This window comes from Delphinus delphis, chromosome 13 (genome assembly GCF_949987515.2).
Source record: "Delphinus delphis chromosome 13, mDelDel1.2, whole genome shotgun sequence".
NCBI classification, from domain to species: domain Eukaryota; kingdom Metazoa; phylum Chordata; class Mammalia; order Artiodactyla; family Delphinidae; genus Delphinus; species Delphinus delphis.
Window position 1 is genome coordinate 19,224,648 of NC_082695.1, and position 21,074 is coordinate 19,245,721.

Consider the following 21,074-nt stretch of genomic DNA (forward strand, 5'->3'; position numbering starts at 1 on the left):
CAGATGAAAATGCCATTGCTATAAATAGTAATGTCTAATTATGTGCCTCTACCTGCCAACGTATGGACATTAAGCATTTCAAATAAGAGTTACCCTGTGTGCATGGCCAAGATTTTAACTGATTGGAATGGAATCCGAGTGGCCTGCACACTGTATTGGAATCAACGTGAATAGCATTGGCTTCTAGTATCTATTGAAATGTCTGTGTCTTCATTTCAGACACGGATGTGTGTTTACTGCAGATTTTAAGTGCTTTATTAAAATACTAATTTTTAATGAGTTATCTCAAAGCCTTGGATATTTATTCACAGGAAAGCCTATGGAAAAAAAATTTTGGTGTTGGAAAAATATACGTACAATTTTAATTTTCATGTAGCATTTTTGTTTTACTCAGGTGAGGGAGAGTCGTTAAGTAGTTGTCGAGCTCCTCACTGGTCCACCCGTAAGGGAATAAATAAAAAATTGCGGGTATATTGAGCTACTGCTTTGAGCTAATTTAAAAGGCTTGTTTATATTTTTTATTCAAATATCAAAACTGCTTAGCATTTTAAACATGTATAAGTATATAATTTAAAGAATTGTAGTAAAGAATGGAAAGAATTGTAATAAAGTTGTTTGGAATTGTTTTTGCTAATGAAAGGCCACGGTTTATAGGATTTAAGTAATCTTTAGTTTAAAATTGCCTTCTTAGGGGATGCTTTAGATCGGCCTGTATCAGTAGGATTTCCTAAGGTGTTGGCATGAAAATGAGCCAGAGTCACCCAGCAGAGTTTTCTATTTACTAGAAAGTTGTTTTTCTCTTTCACTCTCAAATTGAGGATTCCTACTTCTCATCCCCCAAAGAGATAGTAGGAAGCACTGTTCCCAGTTTTATTCTGTAACTTTCGGGTAGCAAAAAGGGAATCAAGGACATGTATGTCCATGACTGGGGGGAGCCGTCAGCACTTTCATTAATTAAGTCAAGTGTTGTTCATGAGAAGCATTGCTCATTCATTCCTTGATCCATACTTGAGACCTAGATTGTGCCGGGCCCTCCGCTACGAGACGGGGGTCCTGAAACCCTAGTTTGGTCCTTGTTCTTATAGAGCTGCGTAGAGTGATGCAGACAGTCTCACAAATGCGTTGATCATTGGAACACGTGGCAAGAGGTAGGAAAGACAGGTCCACGGTGCCCAGAAGGCATTTAGCAGGGCGGGAGTATTGTCCACAAATGCTCCTCTGAAGTCAGAGGAGGTGCCGGGGCACGTGTGGGTCCCGAGCACGGAAGTTCTGGGGAGTCACAGAAGGTCGGCAGAGGTGGGGTCAGAAGTGACAGGGTAAGGACCACAAGATGAAGTTGTAAGGGAGAGAGGCAAGCAGAGGCCAGACCAGACCAGAAAGAGTTTTCTGGGCCAGTACTGAGGAGTTTTAAAAATCTTAAGAGCCGTTGGAAACAAAGTGTTTGAAGTAGGAAGATAACATGAGAAGCCTTGCAAGTCTGAAGAGGTTCCTCTGACTGCAGTGTAGAGAAATGTTCTGAAGGATTACTTTACGGTCTATTTTATCACACTTTTAAGTTCCTGCAAAATGCAGTCTATTTTGCTCACTAGGTAGGAAATCAAAGAAGACAGTTCCTTGCTGAAGAGCTTTTATTTAAGTATCCACCTGTAAAAAACCCCGTAGTTCTTATTTACCTTGAATTTGTAATCAAGGCAGAACATCTTAACCACAATTATCTTTGAAACGGTACCAACACCATCATTAAACCGCTGCCTGTTTGTCCACTGGGTCAGTGTTCAGTTCTTTGTGTCTCGGACCCCACCTGAGACTCAAGATGGTATCTGCTCAGGGCCTGAGAGATGAGGGATCATGGTCAGCAAATTCTGTAGAGGTAACCAAGTCAAATCCCTTTAGCGGAGCTTTTATTTCATGTTGCTATGGAAACTTTGCCTTCGTAAGTAGGGTAACGTAGGACAGCTCTGCCAAGAGTCCAGGGTCAGAGAGCTGGGGTTTGAATCTTGGCTGGCTACCAAATTCCTTTGTGACCTCAGGCAAGACATTTCCCTTTTAGTGGGTGGGGAGTTCAGTTTCCTTGTCTTTAAAATAAAGAAATCGGAGCACGTGATTTTTTTTTTTTTTCTTTCTTAAGAGCCTTTTCTACTCCGGTGGCCTATGATTCTGAATCTCCAATTCATGTCCCATCTTAATAACGTAGCATCTTAACTATACTTTGACCTTTTGCAGTGTTCTCAGGGCTGTCGTTAGAATGATCATACACCGTCATGTTCAGAAATACCCCCCTTCCCGGGCTCTATTTGTCCTCTGGGTGAAGTGAGTGGAGTTGCTCTCTCAAGCTGGGAAAGACCCGGGCTTTACTAAGTTCCTGGTCCACCCGCTTCTCTGCTCTAGAGATGAATTGTTCATCAAATCAGGAACCAGAGTATGTGGGGAACCCCATTAAGGAAGAAGCATGATATTTGGAGCAGAATGAGCCATCGCCAGCAGACTATGGAAAGGTCTGGTGAAACACTGGTGGGATCGCGAGTAGGAGGGTACCCACCCACCGAGAACCACATGGCTTTTAACAGATAAAGGGTAACACCCTTATTTTACCTATTTAACGCAAAATATATCTTAACATTAGTAAACACTAACACCTCTCAACAGACCTCTAAGGAAAACTAGGTAACCACAAAATGAATTTTGTCATTCATTCTGGAGTAACTTCCTCCAGAAGATTTGTGGAAATTGAGTTCAAGTTCATGAATCTTGAGCACATAGGAATGTGTTAAGGCAGATTTATCTGTATGCCCTTAATCGACAGGTATGAACAATGTAAATTCTGTCTCAGATTATTCCGTTAAAATTTGAATACTTTCTGTGGAATTTAATAATTCTTTGCTTCTGTTAAGAAAGTGGTTATAGATATTTCATGCCATTTGTTATCTGAATCAGTTGAATGGCAAGTGTACACTGTATATTTATCTCAATGGACCTAGTTCTAGATCTAGTGGGGCACTGATGGATTCTCACCAGGGAACACGTGTGTGTATCCAGCACCCATGTCAAGAGATAAAAAGTTACCGGTGTTCCAGAAGTCTCCCTGTGTCCCTCCCAGCCACTCACCCCACGCCCAAGCTAACTACTACCCAGATGTCTAAAACCGTAATTTACCTTTGCCCGTGTTGAAACTTCATATAAATGTACTCTTTTTGTGTCTGGCTTCTCTCACTCAGTGTTGCTTGCGAGATGCATCTGAGTCGTTGCTCTTAGCAACAGCGCCTTCTGTAGCTAAATAGCAGGGGTCACCAGGCTATGTGTGTGGCCCAGGGACCAAATCTGGCTTGTGTTCACAGCCCATGAACTAAGAATGGTTTTTTCCTTTTTAAAGCGTTGTAAAGAAAAGAAACAAAGAAGAATATGTGATAGAGACTGGATGAAGCCTGCAAAGCTTAAAATATTTACTGTCCAGCCCTTTGCAGAAAATGTTTGGTGGCCCCTGTTCTATAGTATTCCGTCATATAAATGTGCCACAATTCGTGTATCCATCCTCCTGTTGGTAGACATTGGGGTTATTTCCTGGTTTTGGGCTATTTTGAATAGTGCCATGAGGACCATTCTCATGTCCTTGGTGCACATGAGTCCAGATTGCTGTTGGGTAAATACCCCGGGGTAGAAATGCTGGCTCATAGGCTTTGCAGGTAGTGATCAACTTTAGCAGATCCCAGTGAACATCTTGTGAAAGTGGTAGTACCATTCTGCCTTCCCAGCGCCATACTGGAAGTTCCATTAACTCCATACCTTTGCAACACTTGGCATTGTCAGTCTATTTAACGTTAGCCATTCTCATGGGTTTTAGTGATGACACATTGTGATTTTCAATTTGCGTTTCTTTAGGGAAAACTGAGGCCTAGCATCTGTTTATAGGCTTGCGGGCCGTTTGATACTCTCTTGTGTGAAGTGCCTACATTATTATTTTTATTGTTGTTGTTGTTTCTCTTTTGCCATTTTTCTACTGGGTTGTTTGCTTTTTCTTTATTGATTGTTGAGAGTTCTTTATATATTCAAGATATATATGGATTGCAAATATCTTCTACCATTCTGTGACTCACCTTTTTACTCTCTTACTGGTGTCTTCTGAAGAACAGAAGTTCTTACTTTTATTTTAGTTTAGCTTACCAATATTTTTATTGTTAGTGCTTTTTGTGGCCTGTTTAAGAATTCTTTACTTCACCCTAAGGTCCTGAAGTTGTTCTCTTTGGTTTTGTCCTAGAAGCTTTATTGTTTTACCTTGAGGTCTATATCCACCTGGGGCTGAAGTTAGTGTGTGGTGTGAGGTAGGGGTGAATGTCCACAGCTGATTGTACAGATAGCCTGTTGCTCCGGCACCACTGATTGAAAAGGCCATGCTTTCCCCCCACCCTGCTGGGTCACTTTATTACAAGTCGAATGAGCATTTACATGTGGGTCTACTTCAGGATTCTGTTCTGTTCTACTGGTCGATTTGTCTGTCCTTGGGCTAGTTCCATACCAAATTACTGTTGCTTTACCATAAGTCTTGATATCTAGCACTATGAGTTTTCCAGCTTATTTTTCTTCAAGTGTATCTGAACTTTTCTTGGCCGTTTACATTTCCATATAAATTTTGGGATTAGTTTGTCAATTTTCATTTTAATTAAGAGTGCATGGAATCTAGAGATTAATCTGAGGGAAAATTGGCATCTTTACAATTGAGTTTTTCTGTCCTCGGCTCTGGTACATTTTTCCACTTTCAAAAGCTAATTTAATTTCATTTTTATTCTCAGTGCTTCAAAACAGTAATATAGATAACATTTCCCCCCATGGTATGGTTCTTCCAACGTCAGAATCAGAGATTGAAATGGATACTTGACTAGCCAGAACTGACATGTAGACCAACAGAAAGACTAGTAAGGCAGTAATATTTTTCTGTAGAATCTGAGTCTTTTGAAGATGTAGATAGAGGAGTCATGATTGAATCAGAGTGACAGAGCACCTTTGAGTTCATCTCTAATTAGCAGTGTTGTGTCTCTGTGCATTTTTCCACGGAACCAGACCCACTTTCCTGGGTCTGTTAAACTTACCAGGTAGGTGTCTGTGTTTCATGCACGGGGCAGTGGCGTGGATAAAAAAAAAAGTGTAGATGGTGTTTGGCAGTAGATGCGCTTTCCAGGGCAGCTTTTGCTTTTCTTATATATATATTTTTCACTCCAGGATTGTCCTTTCATTGTCTGTATGACCTATGCCTTCCATACGCCAGATAAACTCTGCTTCATCTTGGATCTGATGAACGGTGAGCAAGCCTTGGGAAGTCTGCATACACCGCAAGACTTTGCCATGGTGTTGTTTGTTTGTGTTTTCATGATGTTTTATCTTAGCCTGCGTTGCTCCCGACAGACTGGCCATTTGGGTCTTTCAGGTAACTAAATTCCTCCTGGAGTTTAAGGAAACCTTTTATTCTTCAATTTTCAGTTCAACTTCATTTAAAAATGTTGACTGCCATTGCCCTCTGGCCCTCCCAGTCTCTCCCCAGGAAGTTGCATTTTCTAGAAAAGATTTTCGTAAAATAGTTAAAATACAGTGAAACTTGATTTTCTGGAATGCAACTGGCCTGGATGTTTAGTTTGCGTGTTCCTGGCCCTCAGCTTTTAGGAATGAAATGCCTCCTAAAGGTACATAGGCTGAAGATAGAAATGTATTTAAAAACCAACTTTGAAGGACTGACTTTGAGCCAGGACAGATTTTAGCCCAGTCTTCTATGCGTTAGCCCAGTTCCACTGTACATTGATCTTTTAAACTGTGACTGATGACCCAGAGAATGATGAAAGAGTTTTAGCTAGAAAAGTAGTTTTTTAATACTAGAAAGTGACATGATATATGCTCAAAGCATTTTTAGTAACGAGAGCTGAAATTAAGATGTACAGTTCGACAAATGAAATACCTTTTTTGAAATTCACTTGAAGGTTCATTACATTTTGAGTGTTTGATTTAAAATCAGACCTACCCAACAGCGTGAAGGAATTTCCACACACATTATAATGAGCAGACACAGCCGGACGCAGCAGCATGTCCCCTGTGTGAGTCTATTTATGTGACCATCAGAACTGGCAAAACTAATCTATGGGGGGAGAGGTTACAATAGAGTCCGACTGGCTTTAATTAGGGGCTGTGAGCTGATATACTGCCTGGGATGGGCATGGGAAGCCTTCAGCAATGCTGGAAATCTTCTACACCTTGATCTGGTAGTGGTTATACAGGAATATGTGTGTGTGAACAGGAAGGTACTTATAAAATCAAGGGCAATAAAGTTGGACACACATGAACTTCTGTAGATCAATTGAGGCTCTTCTTTTATACTTCATAAGAACGTTCCCTTCCCCTGGTTGTGGCCTTCTGTGTCTCTGTAACTTGAGGCCAGATGATGATTTACCTTTTCCAACATTTTATTATGAAAACTAAACATATGGCAAAATTGAAAGAATTTTACTGGGGACACCCAAATACACACCACCTGGGTTTTACCAGTTAAAATTTTGCTGTATTTGCTTTCTCATATATCTATCAATATGATCAATGTGTTTGTTTTGTTTCCTTACTATTTATTGTCCACAGAATGAGTTGCTAAGCCACCTACTGGATCACTACATGGGTTGATTCAGTTATTAGCCAGAACGCAAGTAATCAAAGCAGATTAGCTAACCCTCCCTCCCCCTTGATGGTACATCTGGGAGCTGTGATACCTGTCAGAGAACGGTGGCTTTGTTTCATATCGTCCTGGCCATTGTCACATCTAAGTCTTCTCAATGTTTTAGTTTTCTCTAGAATTTTTAAAGCATTTGGTCAAATTACAGAAATCAATGACATATATATATATATATATATAGAGAGAGAGAGAGAGAGAGAGAGAGAGAGAGAGGGAGAGAGAGAGAGAGAGAGAGGGAGAGAGAGGGAGGGAGGGAGAGAGAGAGAGAGAGACAAAGCAGAAGCATAGTTTACCTTTTTCGACTGTATCATAACTATGCAGGATGACAGTGGTTTTAGTTCCCTTGAAATTAATGCACTGAATTTAAATTCCACGTCTCTGATTCCAGGGGGCGATTTGCACTATCACCTTTCACAGCACGGGGTGTTTTCTGAGAAGGAGATGCGGTTTTACGCCACAGAAGTCATCCTGGGGCTGGAACACATGCACAATCGGTTTGTCGTTTACAGAGATTTGAAGGTAAGGCCATTGGACAGACTCCTTCCGTTCATCGGACCTGTGCAATAGGTGTTGTATTGCAGTTGTGGTCTAACAGGCGTTTCCACCTCTTTTATGGTATCCTGTCATTTTCCTCATCTCAGCCCCGATAAAGGCATCACCTTTGTGATGTCGGTCTCCTCCATACTCTGAACTCTGTTCTAAGGACTCCATCCTACTTGTCCCTGTTACCTCCGTGCCTGGTGCAGCACATATGCCAACTCAAAAACTTTAATTGGTTAGTTAGTGAAAAGCAGGGTAGGGGTGTTTTGTTGTCGCCCATTTTACAATTGATTGTAATTCCATTAATGTTCACTAAGCAACTGGCTCTGGCTTGGTGTGAGACCAGGAGGTGTACAAAGGTGAACTAGCAGAGAACATATATGTCTTACGGGAAGTATCTACCTGTGAACTAACACGTAGAAGGGCTGAGTTATAACTCATTAGAGGCAAGCCTGATCCGATCAGGGCAGAGTGGCTGACAGCGTGGAGAATTTCCCCCAAAGGGCACTCTCTGAGCCTCAGATTGTTTTGAATTTGCCTTAAAAAATCACTAACGGATTTTCAAATCCCTGAACTACATAGCCCCAGTCTTCCATGCTTGGGCTTCTTCACTGTGGTTCTCTTTAAAATCTTACTGGACTTGAAAAAAAGGAAATAAGTGCGTTCTGAGTTTTTCCATTCCAGACCATGATGCTTGGTCCCAGGTTCTGCGTTAAGGAGGGAGTTGGGAGTTTGCTTGGTACATCCGCGGTGATATTCGTCTAGCCAGCCGCATGAAGATGGGGGAGGAGATAAACGGGACCTTGACAAACTATATAGAAATGATCGCGCAGATATATAAAGGTGTAAATAATGGTGAGAAGAAAAATGATAGCCATGGCAACTTCCCAAGGAGGTTGGGAGGAGAGTGGGTTTGCCTCCTCTCTGCTTCCTTCTTAACCTGAACCCAGGTTAACCAGCTAAAATGTACACATGATGTTCCTTTGCTCACGTGTTTTGATTAGCTTTTAAAGGTTACGTCCTAAGAATCTAAAATGGTGTATTTTAGTGTTGGGCATATTATGTTTTTCACAAGGGACTTTGTAACTTCTAAAGCCTCCTGCAAGGTTAAAGAATTACTCCCTTAGCCTTCTTCATATGAACATAAAGAAGAAAAAAAGTATTTTCATCACATTAGAAATAATTAGACACTGGTTGGCACATGACATTTTATTTCCTCATGGTGAGTTTTGCAGAAGAATAAAATACACACCAAAGGCCCATGGAGCGCCATTGTAATACATTTTAATTTAAATCTATAACTGGTTTCTAATCATCTTGATGCAGTATTTTTGTCTTCTCAGCTATTTAGTAGGCAATGGTATTACGTAATTTCTATTCAGACGTAATTCTAGTCATTCGTGACTACTCACGCTTCAGGTTTATAATGGCATGCCATTATTTTTATTTCAAGCAAATCAATAGCTGATCTCCAGCAGAAAAATATCAAGATGACTGTAATTCAGTGTGTATTAGGGAGAGGAGCTTTGGTTTCCACGATTATGCTGACTAAATCTAATCTTAATGGATACATCTCATCAGAGTTGTGGTCAAAATCATATTTGGTCATTTGGTAGGGCCCTCTGTTGACTCTGTACTAATAAACAGAAATGACGTTTATCGGGATTAATGTGGCACCATGGAATATTTTGATTTCTTTGGTCGCTATTTGTATATTTTTACAAGATTCCTTTCTGTGCTGTGCTTCGTGGCTTCATTCTCTGAAGTCCTAGTAGTTCCAGAGGCCAAGGAGCCTGTGGACTCACTCCCTTTGTGGAGAGACTCACCATTCTGGCTGGATTGCACTTCTTGCTGTGAAAAAGAAATACTTTAACTCCGATAGACTGTGGTTGTAACCCTCCAGTCTTACCTGCCCTGTGTTCCATCATCAAATGAGTAGAATCCTTCCCATCTGTCATTACCACTTTCCTGCTGAAATTAACACGAAACATGTCATTGTCGGCATTGTGCCCCATTTGGATGTGATGATATAATTAATGCTAGGATTCATGTGTAGGAATGAACTGTGATAAAATAATGAGATATCAAGTGCCAATAGTTTTAGAAGTTAGCCCCTGGGACATCTTGGGGACTCTTGAAGATCACCTTCTCTTTCATTTTAGCCTGCAAATATCCTCTTGGATGAACACGGACACGTTAGGATATCAGACCTTGGTCTTGCCTGCGATTTTTCCAAAAAGAAGCCGCACGCGAGTGTGTGAGTAGTATAGCACCTCTGTCACTGTCGTTTCCTAACTCAACTTGCCTATTCACTCAGACCCCGACGTGGTCATTTGTTCCCCCATTTTTTTCTTGCCAATAGCGATTTTCAGCATGTGGCAGTGCCGGGTCAGGGGAAGGTCCCGTATCCCAAGCTGTGGAAGAGGAGATAAGGGTGGTGGTGTGCTCGCTCTCACCATTTGGGGGAACATGCAGGGACCCACAGTGTAGCTGCCCGGGGGCAGGGTGGTCTAAGGGAAAGATAGGGGCCTCAGCAGCAGACCCAAATCCGTGCTGGCTGTGTGACCCTGAGGCAGTCAGCTCACCTGCTTGACCCTCAGTCTCTTTATCTGTAGGGTAGAGGTAGTAATAGACCCCTGAAAGCTTATATGCCAAAGAAGGTGCACAGGCAATTGCATAGAACTTTCCAAGGAAGGCCCAGAGGTCAGGTTTCTCTCTCCATCTGCTTTTTCCTTCTTTTTCAAAAGTTTGGGGGTTTTTTGCTAAAAAGAAATTAGAGTTCTTTTTTTAATTTAAAAAATCATCTCCTTGCAGTTCAAGCTTTTAATGCAGGTCATATTGTTAGATCTGAATATTACATTCGTCCTCTAAACAACCATGCAGAGGAAGCTCCCTGACGCCCTGGCCGTCGGCCAGCACCTGTCCCCTCTCAGGGGACCCTAAGCTGCTTCCAGCAGTGGCCATGCTTGTTCTGCAAGTGTTGACACTGGCCCAAGGACTTCCCTGAACCTGAGATTGTTAAAATGACAACAGGAGTATGAAGTAGATGCCCCGGGGCTCAGGAGAAGCAGAACGGAATACGTACTGGTTTTTATTCCTATTTCTTTAGTATCAGTTTATCTGGGTGGAAGATGTGGACAGTATGTGCAGTTTGTGGAAAAACAGGTGACTTTTGCTTGATTTTTCTTTTTCAATATATCAGTCTTAGCAGTGAAGCTCTTAAAATTCCATTTTATTGTGCATCATTACTGTGTTGAGTGGTCTTGAAGTAACTCCCAGGAGTCTCATTTCATGCATCCGTGCAGAAAATAAACTATAAATCCTGTTTTGTGTGTATGTGTGTGTGTGGGACTAAAAATAAAGTGGTTCTAAAACTGCAGTACTTTATGAGGGGCTACGTTAAATCAGAATTGCCATTTAAAGCCCTGATCAGATGTTAATAGCGATTAGCACCGTTTCTGTAACCATGTTTCTCTCTTCCTACAGAATCTGGGATATGGTGATAAAAGCCTTAGCATTTTGCCAGCACTTGACAATTATGAGGCCAGAACCTGGGGTTGTATAAGCCTCTCCCAGGGAGTTCATCAGACATTTTTAAGAGAATCATTTGAATTTTTAATGCCACGGCTATTTGGTATGCTAATTTCTTCAATTTAGTATAGTCACAACTGAATATGAATCCGAGAGCTCAGAAGAGTTAATCTCCCAAAGGAATTAACTTTCAGATGCAGAGCTACTTATTCCCTTATAGGACCTCCCCCTCTTCTTAGTGTAATTCACATGTCAGCTCTGAAAGACGGGCTTTTGTCCATAGCTGAACAGCATCTGTAAAGGGATGGGATCGGGAAGGTTGATTTTCATGTTTAAACGATGATAGTGGGGCCACTACTTAAAAAGGATAAACGCACAACAAAATTTTGTATTTTTGAGTAGAGGAGGCATATCACGGCTGAGAGCAAAGGCTTCTGAGTCAGCAGATGTGGGTTTGAATCCTCCTTCCACGTGGCACCAGCCTCATTTTTCTCCTCTATAAAGAGGTAGTAACAATGCTGCTTACTTCACGTGACACTTGTGAGGGTGAAGTCAACTCCTTCATGTAATAAGTATTTACTTCACATTGGCTGTGTGCCGGGTGCTGGCGATGCAGCGGGGACTGAGGCAGAAGAGCTCCCTGACCTCCTGGAACCAGCAGCCCGGGGGCTGTCCAGGAGGTGACTGGTCTGAGGGGCAGCACTCATGCCATGAGTTGAACGTCGGCTGTCCCAGGCATGTGTGGCCGGCTGCTCTGAATATGTTGTTATCTTCACAGAGGACCCACAGGGCATGGGTTATAATCATCTACTTTTATGGGATGGAAACTGAGGTTCAGAGAAACTAAGGAACTTGAACAAAGTCACATGCCTGGCACATCGTGGGGCTAGACTTAAGATCCAGTTCTGTCCGACTCGAAAGCTTGTGTTCCTTACACTCTGTCTGAACCCCCTGAGGCTTTGAGAGGATCGCCTTGGTACGAGACTAAAGATTTGTGGCCAGAATTTCACCCTAGACTGGGCTTCTCTGGTCTTTTCAGAGCCGTAGGTATGATGCCAGGACTTCGTCAGACGCTGGCCCGTCTGCACAGCAGGGTTGTGGTTCTCCAGCTAGGTTTAGACTCAGTCCCTCTAATGATGGAATCAAATTCTGACAAACTGAAAGTGAACCACGGAGCAGCCACCAAATGACACAGAAACACTTTGTTTTTGGAACGAAACAGATCGTCAGTGACTCATCGAGTCCCAGCTTATTTCATCCAGGACCACAAAGCTCAGTCCCCTGTCACCGTGTCTTCAAACGCTCAAGTGTTCTTTCAGCATGAACAGCACAGATCGTCAGTGGGAAGCGGCAGGGAGCGCTAGGTGCTGCCGTGTAGGCAGAAGCTGAAAACCGTGGAGGTGGGCAGGGCCAGCGCTCTGCTGTGTCCAGCGTCCACTCAGAGACGTGATCTGCGTTAACCCCATGCATTTATCCTCGTTGAGATCTTCCCATCCCAGAACTGGGTTTTGATCCCGAGAATCGCAGGTTAAAAAGGTCACCACAGAGGTTTTCCCAGCAACAGCAAAGTTAAACCTCCCCAGAAAATGGCTTGGAGGCCCCTTGAGGAAATCTCTGACTCTCACAGCGTGGCTTGCTGACCTCACGCTGTCAGACTTTGGTTTCTGGATGGCGGAGCTTTGCTGAGGGATGGACCAGTGCCCGTTTTCACTGTTGGAGAAAAGTCTTTCAAGATAGAACTCGGAGGCAGAGAGGGTATCGGGCCCAGTGCTGAGCCAGGATCACTTCTCGGAGCAGATTCTCACTGTTTCCGAGCATAAGTTAAAAAGGATTATAATAACATAAGGATAGAGAATAAAATCCCTAACGTAAGTTGAGTTCTTTTTAAGAGCCAGCACTACCCTAAGCCCATTACATACGTGTGATCCTCACGGCACCCCTGTGGGATGAAGGTGTCATTTTATCACCCATTCTATCAGTGAAGAAAATCAATGGAGGATGGGAACAGAGCTACAGTTAAAGGCTTTTTCGGGGCCCTTTCAGGCCACGTCTTTGAAAGTTCCCCACGAGCCCTCTCTTGCACGCTTGGAACAGTGCGTGCTCAGATCTTTAAGGAGGGGTGGGGAGTCGCAGAATGGGAAAGGACTTTGAGTCGCAGATGACACATATTATATATAAATGGTTGTCCTCCCAGGTGATTTTTCTCAGCTTCCTGCAAGTCGCCTGCACATTTGCTTGGCTGAGTCCTTTGGGCTGTCAGCAGCTCTTTAAACCGGATACTTGATTTCTCCGTCTCCGTACCTGTCGGCTTGTCCCCCCACGCCCGCCCTGCCTTGGAGATCATCGTGACCGTGGAAGGGTGGGAGATACGATGGGCATGTGTGCGAGCCCTGGTCCTCAGCACGGGAGGGTGGCGCCACACGGGGACGCCCGTGCCCATCCCTTCCAGGTCTCTAGCGCTACGGTGTGGTCACTGTTCACCACCCCCTCCCCCCGCTCCCTTCCCCGGCCCCACACATCTCCTCAGGAGAGCCCTCAAACGGGCCTGCCCTTGGCTTCTCCTGGCTGTAGTGAGGAAGGACTCCCGAGATTCACATTTCACCTCCGAGACCGTGGAGTGCGCGCACTGTTCATATTCATTTCATATGGTAGTTTATTTGTATTCAGTTCTATCCTAATGAAGACAGGAAAGGTCGTTTTCCCACTGGGTGTTTGCTGAATCATATTTGGTGGAAGCACTGTCGTCCCCTCCCCCTTGTTCATAGTTGCCGACATTGATGAATGATGCTCAGACCTCTTGATGAGCTGGGAATATTTTATAAGGTCTGCAAGCACTGATAACCGCACATACCCTTTCTTCTCCCTAGGGGCACCCACGGGTACATGGCTCCCGAGGTCCTGCAGAAAGGGACTGCGTACGACAGCAGTGCTGACTGGTTCTCCCTGGGTTGTATGCTTTTCAAACTTCTGAGAGGGTGAGTGAAATGCGTCCTCTTAGTACCATCACCATGGCATGCACTTGGATCAAAATCCAAAATATTTACATGTTATTAGGTCCTAATATCGTTTTAGATCACACAGTGATCTTTAAGCCACACACTGATCCAGGCGATGCCCACAGCTCTTTCTGCCCGTAAAAGTGAGAGTTTCTTTCCCATAAGCTTTCGGTATTTTTGTTCCATACCAGGAAGGTATGCCAACACGTTTAGACCTGAAACAAGACTTTGTTGGAATATTTCCATTGATGTCTTATTTTGGGAATAAGTGTTATTTTTAAATGTAGGTAATCGAAGAGGGTAGGAGAATTTCTTTTCCCTGGAATTAATTACTCATGACTGTCTTGTGAGGTTAAAGCATTTTTTACACAAAAGGATGAACACCCAAGAGAATCTGTTTTAAAAGTGTGCATCTGTGAACATGCTGGAATTTGTAGGTTTCAAAAAACACAAAGATGAAATTGTGTAATTCTCTGTTTTTCATTTGTTATACTTGACTCTTAGTTCTAATCTACCAGGGACGATGAAATACAAGCGGAAAGGATGGAATGAAAGCGCTCTCCAAATATGTTCTCATATTGAATGTTTACAAATTATGTTAATATTTCCATTAATTTTAAGAGTCTTTAGCCAATTTTAACAGAGCGCTGAATTGTTTAAGATATGTTTTTGATTATTCTCCATTCACAGAGATACAAAAGGTAGTTTACATTAAAATTTCCTAGTCAGGGTTCTCCCTGTAACGTTGCTTCTATGAACACACAGGCCTGGTAGTTTGCTAAACTTGCCATGTTTCCCTCAGAAAGCCTTATTGAGCATCGCTGCATCTTCTTATTACCTTTAGCACAATCTGAAAAGAGGCTGGATTCCCTGTCTTCCCCCCAAACTAGGTTCCAAGCACCCCGGCTGCTTCCCCAGGACCTGGATAATCTAGTTGTTCTCTGCTCATCGCATTCACTTGGGAACTAAAATTGTATTATTGCTCAGAGAGTCGGGTCCTGTTGGTCCTTAATTGAATTATCATGTTTGTGGAGCCTGGATGGCCTTAATTCATGTCATCAGACTAGCTGACCTAATTAGAGAGTTTCTGCAAAGCAAATCAGAGAAAACCACTTCCCACCCGAGATGTTTCTCCAGCCAGCGGGAGTCCCTGCATGCATGGTAAGTGCATCCGGACACACCATCTTCATTCACTGAGGTCTCCGCTGAAGAAGGGGTCGGAGATTAGAATCCACACTTAGAGAGTCACGAGATGATTTAAGAAAAACTCTGCACAACAGCAAAAGCTGAATGCATTAACTCAAGATTCAAAAGTCAGTTGTAGAATGTGGCAGGGAAACTTGCAAAGTCTTGCATTTAGGGCTTTGTTTATTGATTTTTGTTTAATATTGTTATTCTGTCTGTTTATGATAATGTCCATCTGTGTAGTCTAGGGATCATCTGGCATATACCACTATTTTATCTGAAAATTGGCTTGATCGTTGTCTCTATGCCAGCAGTGTGATTTGTAGCTGATAAAGCCAGTTCCATCTTACTTGGTCATGGTTCAGGTTTGGAGGACTGCATTGGAAGGTGGTACTTCTTTTATGACATCCTTGATCAGGCTTGATTGAAGCATTATGTTTGATGTGACCCCTATTGAGAGGAATCTTGGCCAACAGGAAGACATCCAGAGGATGGTCATGGGGATGGGATGGGATGGATGGATAAGAAGAGATGAAAATGGTGACAGCTAGAAATCGTGGCTCATATGGACAGGTTCAGAGAGCTGGGTACAGTGCTTCAGGCAGCCATCCTGTTGGCTCCAGCTGTCGGAAGGCCCATCTCATTGAAGGAGGCATACTCATCTGCACAGCTCTAGACAGTGAGCATTTTCAGGAGAGAAAAGACTTCAATTTGACGCAAGAATGTCCGTTCAGCATTTGAGCTGCCCTGTGAAGGCCTGTCCCGCCTCACAGATAGCCAGCTCCCCGTCACTGCCTGGTGACCATCCGCTGAGCCTGAAAATGGCAAGAATCCTTCCAATGCCTAACAAAGAGAATAGACGAATCTTCCCTACAAAGATGTGTGATCGTCTGCCATTCTTTCTAATACCTGTTCAAAAGGCAATCCCAGGAATGGAGAGAGCACTGAAACCAAAGAGCGGGGAAACATTTTTTGACTTAAGTGATTTAAATGCCATTCGGTGAGCATTTATTGAGTACCTGCAGTATGCAAGAGCCTGTGCTTGATGCTGTGGGGGAGGGAGGGAGGGAGGGAGCCACACACAGTCCTGGAGGAACTCGGAGGAGAGTAGATAGGTACACACACATACAAAATCGTGAGCTGTATGGGCTGTGCTGGGAGAGCAGAAATGGGATCACCAGGTCTAACCTGGAAGCATAGGGCCGACTTGACAACTTCACGTAAGAGTTGGTATGGGAAGTGTTCTCTCAAAGACAGGATGGCAGGATGCAGACCTGGAGCGGAAGTAGACGACGGGGAGGGGACAGTATGGAGCAGGTGCAGGTGGTCTTTCCCCATCAACGACCTGTGAGTGAGGTGGGGGGGTCAGCTGTTGGTCGTGGGGAAGGTGTGCTGAGTGAGAAGATGGAGAAAATTGGGGCAGGGCCGGGGGCCACCTAGAATTCCATGCTGTGCAGGTGGGGCTTTGTTCTTAAGGCCCCAGAGACTGAGGGCTTTTAAGCAAAGGAGGGACAGAGAAAGGAAGCATCTTTTAAGCAAAGGTTGGGTTGCTCTTCAGTAAGAGGATGCTGGTGGGAGGCATGTCTAAGAACCCAGGCAAAGGCTTGAGTAGCGCTGTGGTACTGGGATCAGAAAGGCCACAAATGACTTAACAATATTGTTCTTACAGTCCATAGTGGTTTTTGTTTTTTCAGTGGATGCTTGGCTATGGACAGATAGGAGTTTAGATTCAAGGTGATTGGGAGGATGGTCATATCACTACCAACGTTAGTGGGTATAAAGTATCAGTGGTTCATATTAAGCTGATGTTTATTGAGGGCCCTTCAGGAGCAAAGCATCATGGTGGGATCTGGAGGCGATGGAGCCTTCGTCCCCTCAGCTTAAACGAGGGGTAAGAAGGTTCCAGCCAGGCGTACAGAAGCGTCCTATTCAATTCTTACACACTGTACAGAGGGAGCCCGAGTAGCTGTCTTTTCTCAGACACAAGGGGCCTAAGGAACTGAAACAGGTAACTCAGGAGGGGGTGGGAAGACAGCGCAGCCAACGCAGCCTCCCGGGTGCGGGCTTCACAGGCAGTCTGTCCCCCGGTATCCTGGTGCTCTCATGGGGCGGCCGTGGCATCAGTCCTCATGGGATGAACCAGACTCCATGCCAGCCACTCCCCAGCGCTCGTCCTCAACCCCAGGAGTGCTTGGCAATGCCCGGGGACATTTTTGGTTGTCACAACTTGGCATCTAGCGGGTCGAGGCCAGGGTTGCCGCTAAGCGTCATACAGTGCACAGGGCGGCCCCCGCTGCTCCAACAAAGGATCACACAGCTGAGGATGAGAAACTGCTCCAGAGCAAGTCTCTTCCCCTCCTCCCCACATCTGCGCAGTGAGGGTGACCAGTGGTCACCAAGGGTCTTTTTTTCGCTTCTGTTTTCTCTGATCAGATACTGCTCACACTGACCAGTGTGCCCCATTGCTTCCGCTGAAACACTTGTCTGAACCCCTAGTTCTGTTGTGACACCCTAGAAGGATCCCACAGGGTGCAAGGGACAGGAACCTGGATGTAAGGAAGCTGTCGAGGCCCGAGAACGTGTTTGCATCCCTGGACTCAGTGATGGACCCATCCGCTCAGGGCTGTATGTTGGGTGGGGGTCACTGCTTCCACTTCAGCTGACTGTCAGACCCTGAAGAGCATCTGTGTATAGAGAGGTGTCCATATTGCAGATGTGCGGAATCACCGTCATGATCCTCAATCTAGAGTTCAGCTCTCTGTGAAGGGAAAGAATTGACGTGACAGTAGCCTTGATCTTAAACTTGTCACCATTGATTGTCAGACACAAGGAGAGAGCCCAGGTGGTGGTCTGGGGAGAACTGAGCTCTGCCTGAGGTTGCCGAGTTGGTTCCCATAGGGAAAAACAGGAATGTTTATAAATACTTTGGTAGCTATTGGCTTAGGTTCAAAACTCACATTTGATGTGACATGCAATCTTTTTGGTATTCTAAAATTTTTTTTTTTTTTTTTGCGATAACGCGGGCCTCTCACCGCTATGGCCTCTCCCGCTGTGGAGCACAGGCTCCAGACACGCAGGCTCAGCAGCCATGGCTCACGGGCCCAGCCGCTCCGCGGCATGTGGGATCTTCCCGGACCGGGACACAAACCCGTGTCCCCTGCATCGGCAGGTGGACTCTCAACCACTGCGCCACCAGGGAAGCCCTAAAATTAATTTTTGACGTAAAGATTTGTAGTCACTTGTATTTATAAATGGATTGTTTCTGAGCTCATCTTTTCACTGTGAATGATGTATCGTGCGTGTGTGTGTGTGTGTGTGTATGTGTGTGTGTGTGTGTGTGTGTGTGTGTGTGTGTGTGTTTCCCCATCATTTAGCATGCCTTGAACGATTTCCCAACTCGTTTGGGGGGAAATTTTCGGCTCTCCCACTCTCTCTGTTATTCAAAAGCCACATCTGACCACTGTACATGTGAATTCTATTCCCATAACGTCCCCCGACGCAGCCGGAGTGTTGCATGTGCTGTTGGAAGAGCTTGGCCCACGTCATAAGTTGTTGACAGGCCCGTTACTGTCTCCTATTTAAAGCGGCTGCGTCGGGGAGCAGCTGTGATCACACAGGATCTGCGAGCACCACGTGCCTCCCTCAGAATGGAGATCATTACTATAGGAGGTTTTCTTTAACTTTTTCCAAAATAGAAACAGAATCTTGGGTTTTGTTCACAAAGAATAATCAAGAAGACATTGGAAACAGATGCGCCTCAGGGCTTGAAAGACCAGACTTTCTCAGCACAACAGTCCAGAACCGAAGATCCGACAAGCATTTCCGATCGTTTCTTATTGAGTCAGACGTGGCAGAGCTATATTTATCAAATGGGATTTGTAACGATCGGGCCCGTGTGCCGGGAATGTTTTTGGCACCGCTAACTTTAACTCCCGTCCCCTCGCAAAGCCCTCCCTCTGGTCACATGAAAGAGTTTTTAAATTTAGCACGGAGCATCTCTGTCAGAACACAGTCGTCCTTCTCTCCAAGTGTCTGGGCACAGCCCTCTGCTTCCAGCATCAGATGCAGGCAAGCACATGAGGGTTGAGAGCAGGAAGGAGTCCTCCGGCTTTGCACACAGGAGCCAAAGCAGATGGATTTGCCGAAACACAGGAGACCTTCACACAATCTCCTTTTATACGTTAAGGAACTCTGTGGGGTAGGAGCAGTTGTGTCATGAAGAGAGACTGAAGTTGTAGTAAGATTTAATAAACCTATATTCCTTTTCTCTTGAACCATGAACATGTTAATATCTCTGTGTATTTTGCATACAGAATGATCCAAGTCAAGTTTTTAAAAATTATAGTATCTCATAAACAACAGATATAGTTTGTTATTCTATCCCATTTGCTTTTTAAATGCAGTAATTTTACATTTTTCTCCTTGGAAACAATTAGGATGCAAAGACTATTTCCAATCAAAATCTGTTTTAAAGATTGGCGTATGTTTGCTTGGTACTAATTTACCTTGTTTAGATTTTTTTTTCCAAATTAATGCTTTCAAGAGATGGAAATTACTGTGTTTTTCACTGCATATGAAAGAAAGCAAGCGTTAGAGTGCCCTCTCTTGTGCAAAGTGAAAATTGAAATATTTAAATAAATACTCTGAAGTGGAATCATCATCATAGTTTAACTTATTCAGTAGCAAGAGTGGGTGGACGTTTTAGTTCTTTTTTCTAAATCACATTGATTTATGTGCTCAACATCCTTATCCATTTTATAGAGTTAACTTTTATGTAATATCTTGCCTCAGATTATGTTATATATGCCTTATAAATAAATCTACAGGGTTGATCATTTTACAGGCATGTCTTACCATCAGAAATCTCAATCATATCCCTTCTTTAATTTTCAAAATAAATAAGGCCAGGGTTTTCTAGTTTGCATGTTTACTAGGCTCTTTTAATGCTAAGAGTATCTTTGTTTTTTTTAATTTATTTTATTGAAATATAGTTGATTTACAATGTTGTGTTTTTAGTGTACAGCCACGTGATTCAGTTATATATATATATGTATGTATATATAGATATATATATATATATACATCATCTTCACATTCTATTCCATTATGGTTTATCATAGGATATTGACTATAATTCCCTGTGCTATACAGTAGGAACTTGTTGTTTATCCATCCTGTATATAATAGTTTGCATCTGCGAATCCCAAACTCCCAATCCATTCCTCACCCCCACCCCCGCCACTGACAACCACTAATCTGTTCTCTATGTCTGTAAGTCTGTTTTTGTTTCGTAGATAAGTTCATTTGTGTCATATTTTAGATTCCATATATAAGTGATATCTAAGGTTAACTTTAAAAGCCAGTTTATTCAGCATTTTAAAAATGTAATCAAGAGTAAGAATAATTTCTTTACATAGTTGATCAAGCAGACATTCATTTTGTAAAGTTAGACTCATCCTTATTAATTTCACAGATGTGTATCAGATACCCACCGTATACTGCCATTGTCCCGGCTACTAGCATGTACATTATTTTATTCGTTCCCGTCACCGTTTTGGTGACGGATATTGCATTATGCCGTTTGCAGATGAAGAGACTGAGACTGGAGGTTTCCCTGACTGGTTCACAGCCGGCAAACAGCCAAGTCGCAGCGTGAACCCAGGGTTTCTGACTCTTAAGTCTGGGGCTGTTTGTAAGTAGGACATGAGGGAGCAGTTCTCAGAACTCTGGAGGGTCTGGGAGCACAGGGTTAGTTTATATCTCTTATCCTCAAAGGAATGTAGTGCTTAAAATTACTGGATTCTAGGGGGGAAGTGTGTTCATCTTGGACGTGTTTTGATTTGACTGCAGTTCTTTGTATTGTACGAGGAACTAATACCCATTTTTCTAAAAAAAAAAAAAAAAAAGTATGAAAGTTACCATTATCTCAAACAGTAATGTGACAAATGCCATGTGTGTGACTTTCATTTTCATAAATACCTGTTTGCTAATTTTTTTCCCAAGTGATATTTTAAATTAGCACTTGGAATATATTTGCTAAAGTATATTTTGGTACCATGACTGCATTGACGTGAAGCTCAGGAGTTGAAGTAAACATAAGCCTTTGCTCCTTCAGGACCTAA

The 21,074-nt window shown here is 43.4% G+C and overlaps 1 protein-coding gene across 3 annotated transcripts in view; it reads left to right on the forward strand.

Annotated features, from left to right (window-relative positions):
• The window catches only part of GRK3 (G protein-coupled receptor kinase 3), a 121,721-nt gene that overhangs the window by 82,851 nt on the left and 17,796 nt on the right, over window positions 1–21,074 (forward strand). For all 3 annotated transcript variants that reach the window (XM_060028263.1, XM_060028265.1, XM_060028264.1), the window contains 4 exons: window positions 5,212–5,290; window positions 7,089–7,219; window positions 9,403–9,497; window positions 13,639–13,746. In XM_060028263.1, the coding sequence (XP_059884246.1) occupies window positions 5,212–5,290; window positions 7,089–7,219; window positions 9,403–9,497; window positions 13,639–13,746 (413 nt within the window). The remainder of the gene's footprint in view (window positions 1–5,211; window positions 5,291–7,088; window positions 7,220–9,402; window positions 9,498–13,638; window positions 13,747–21,074) is intronic.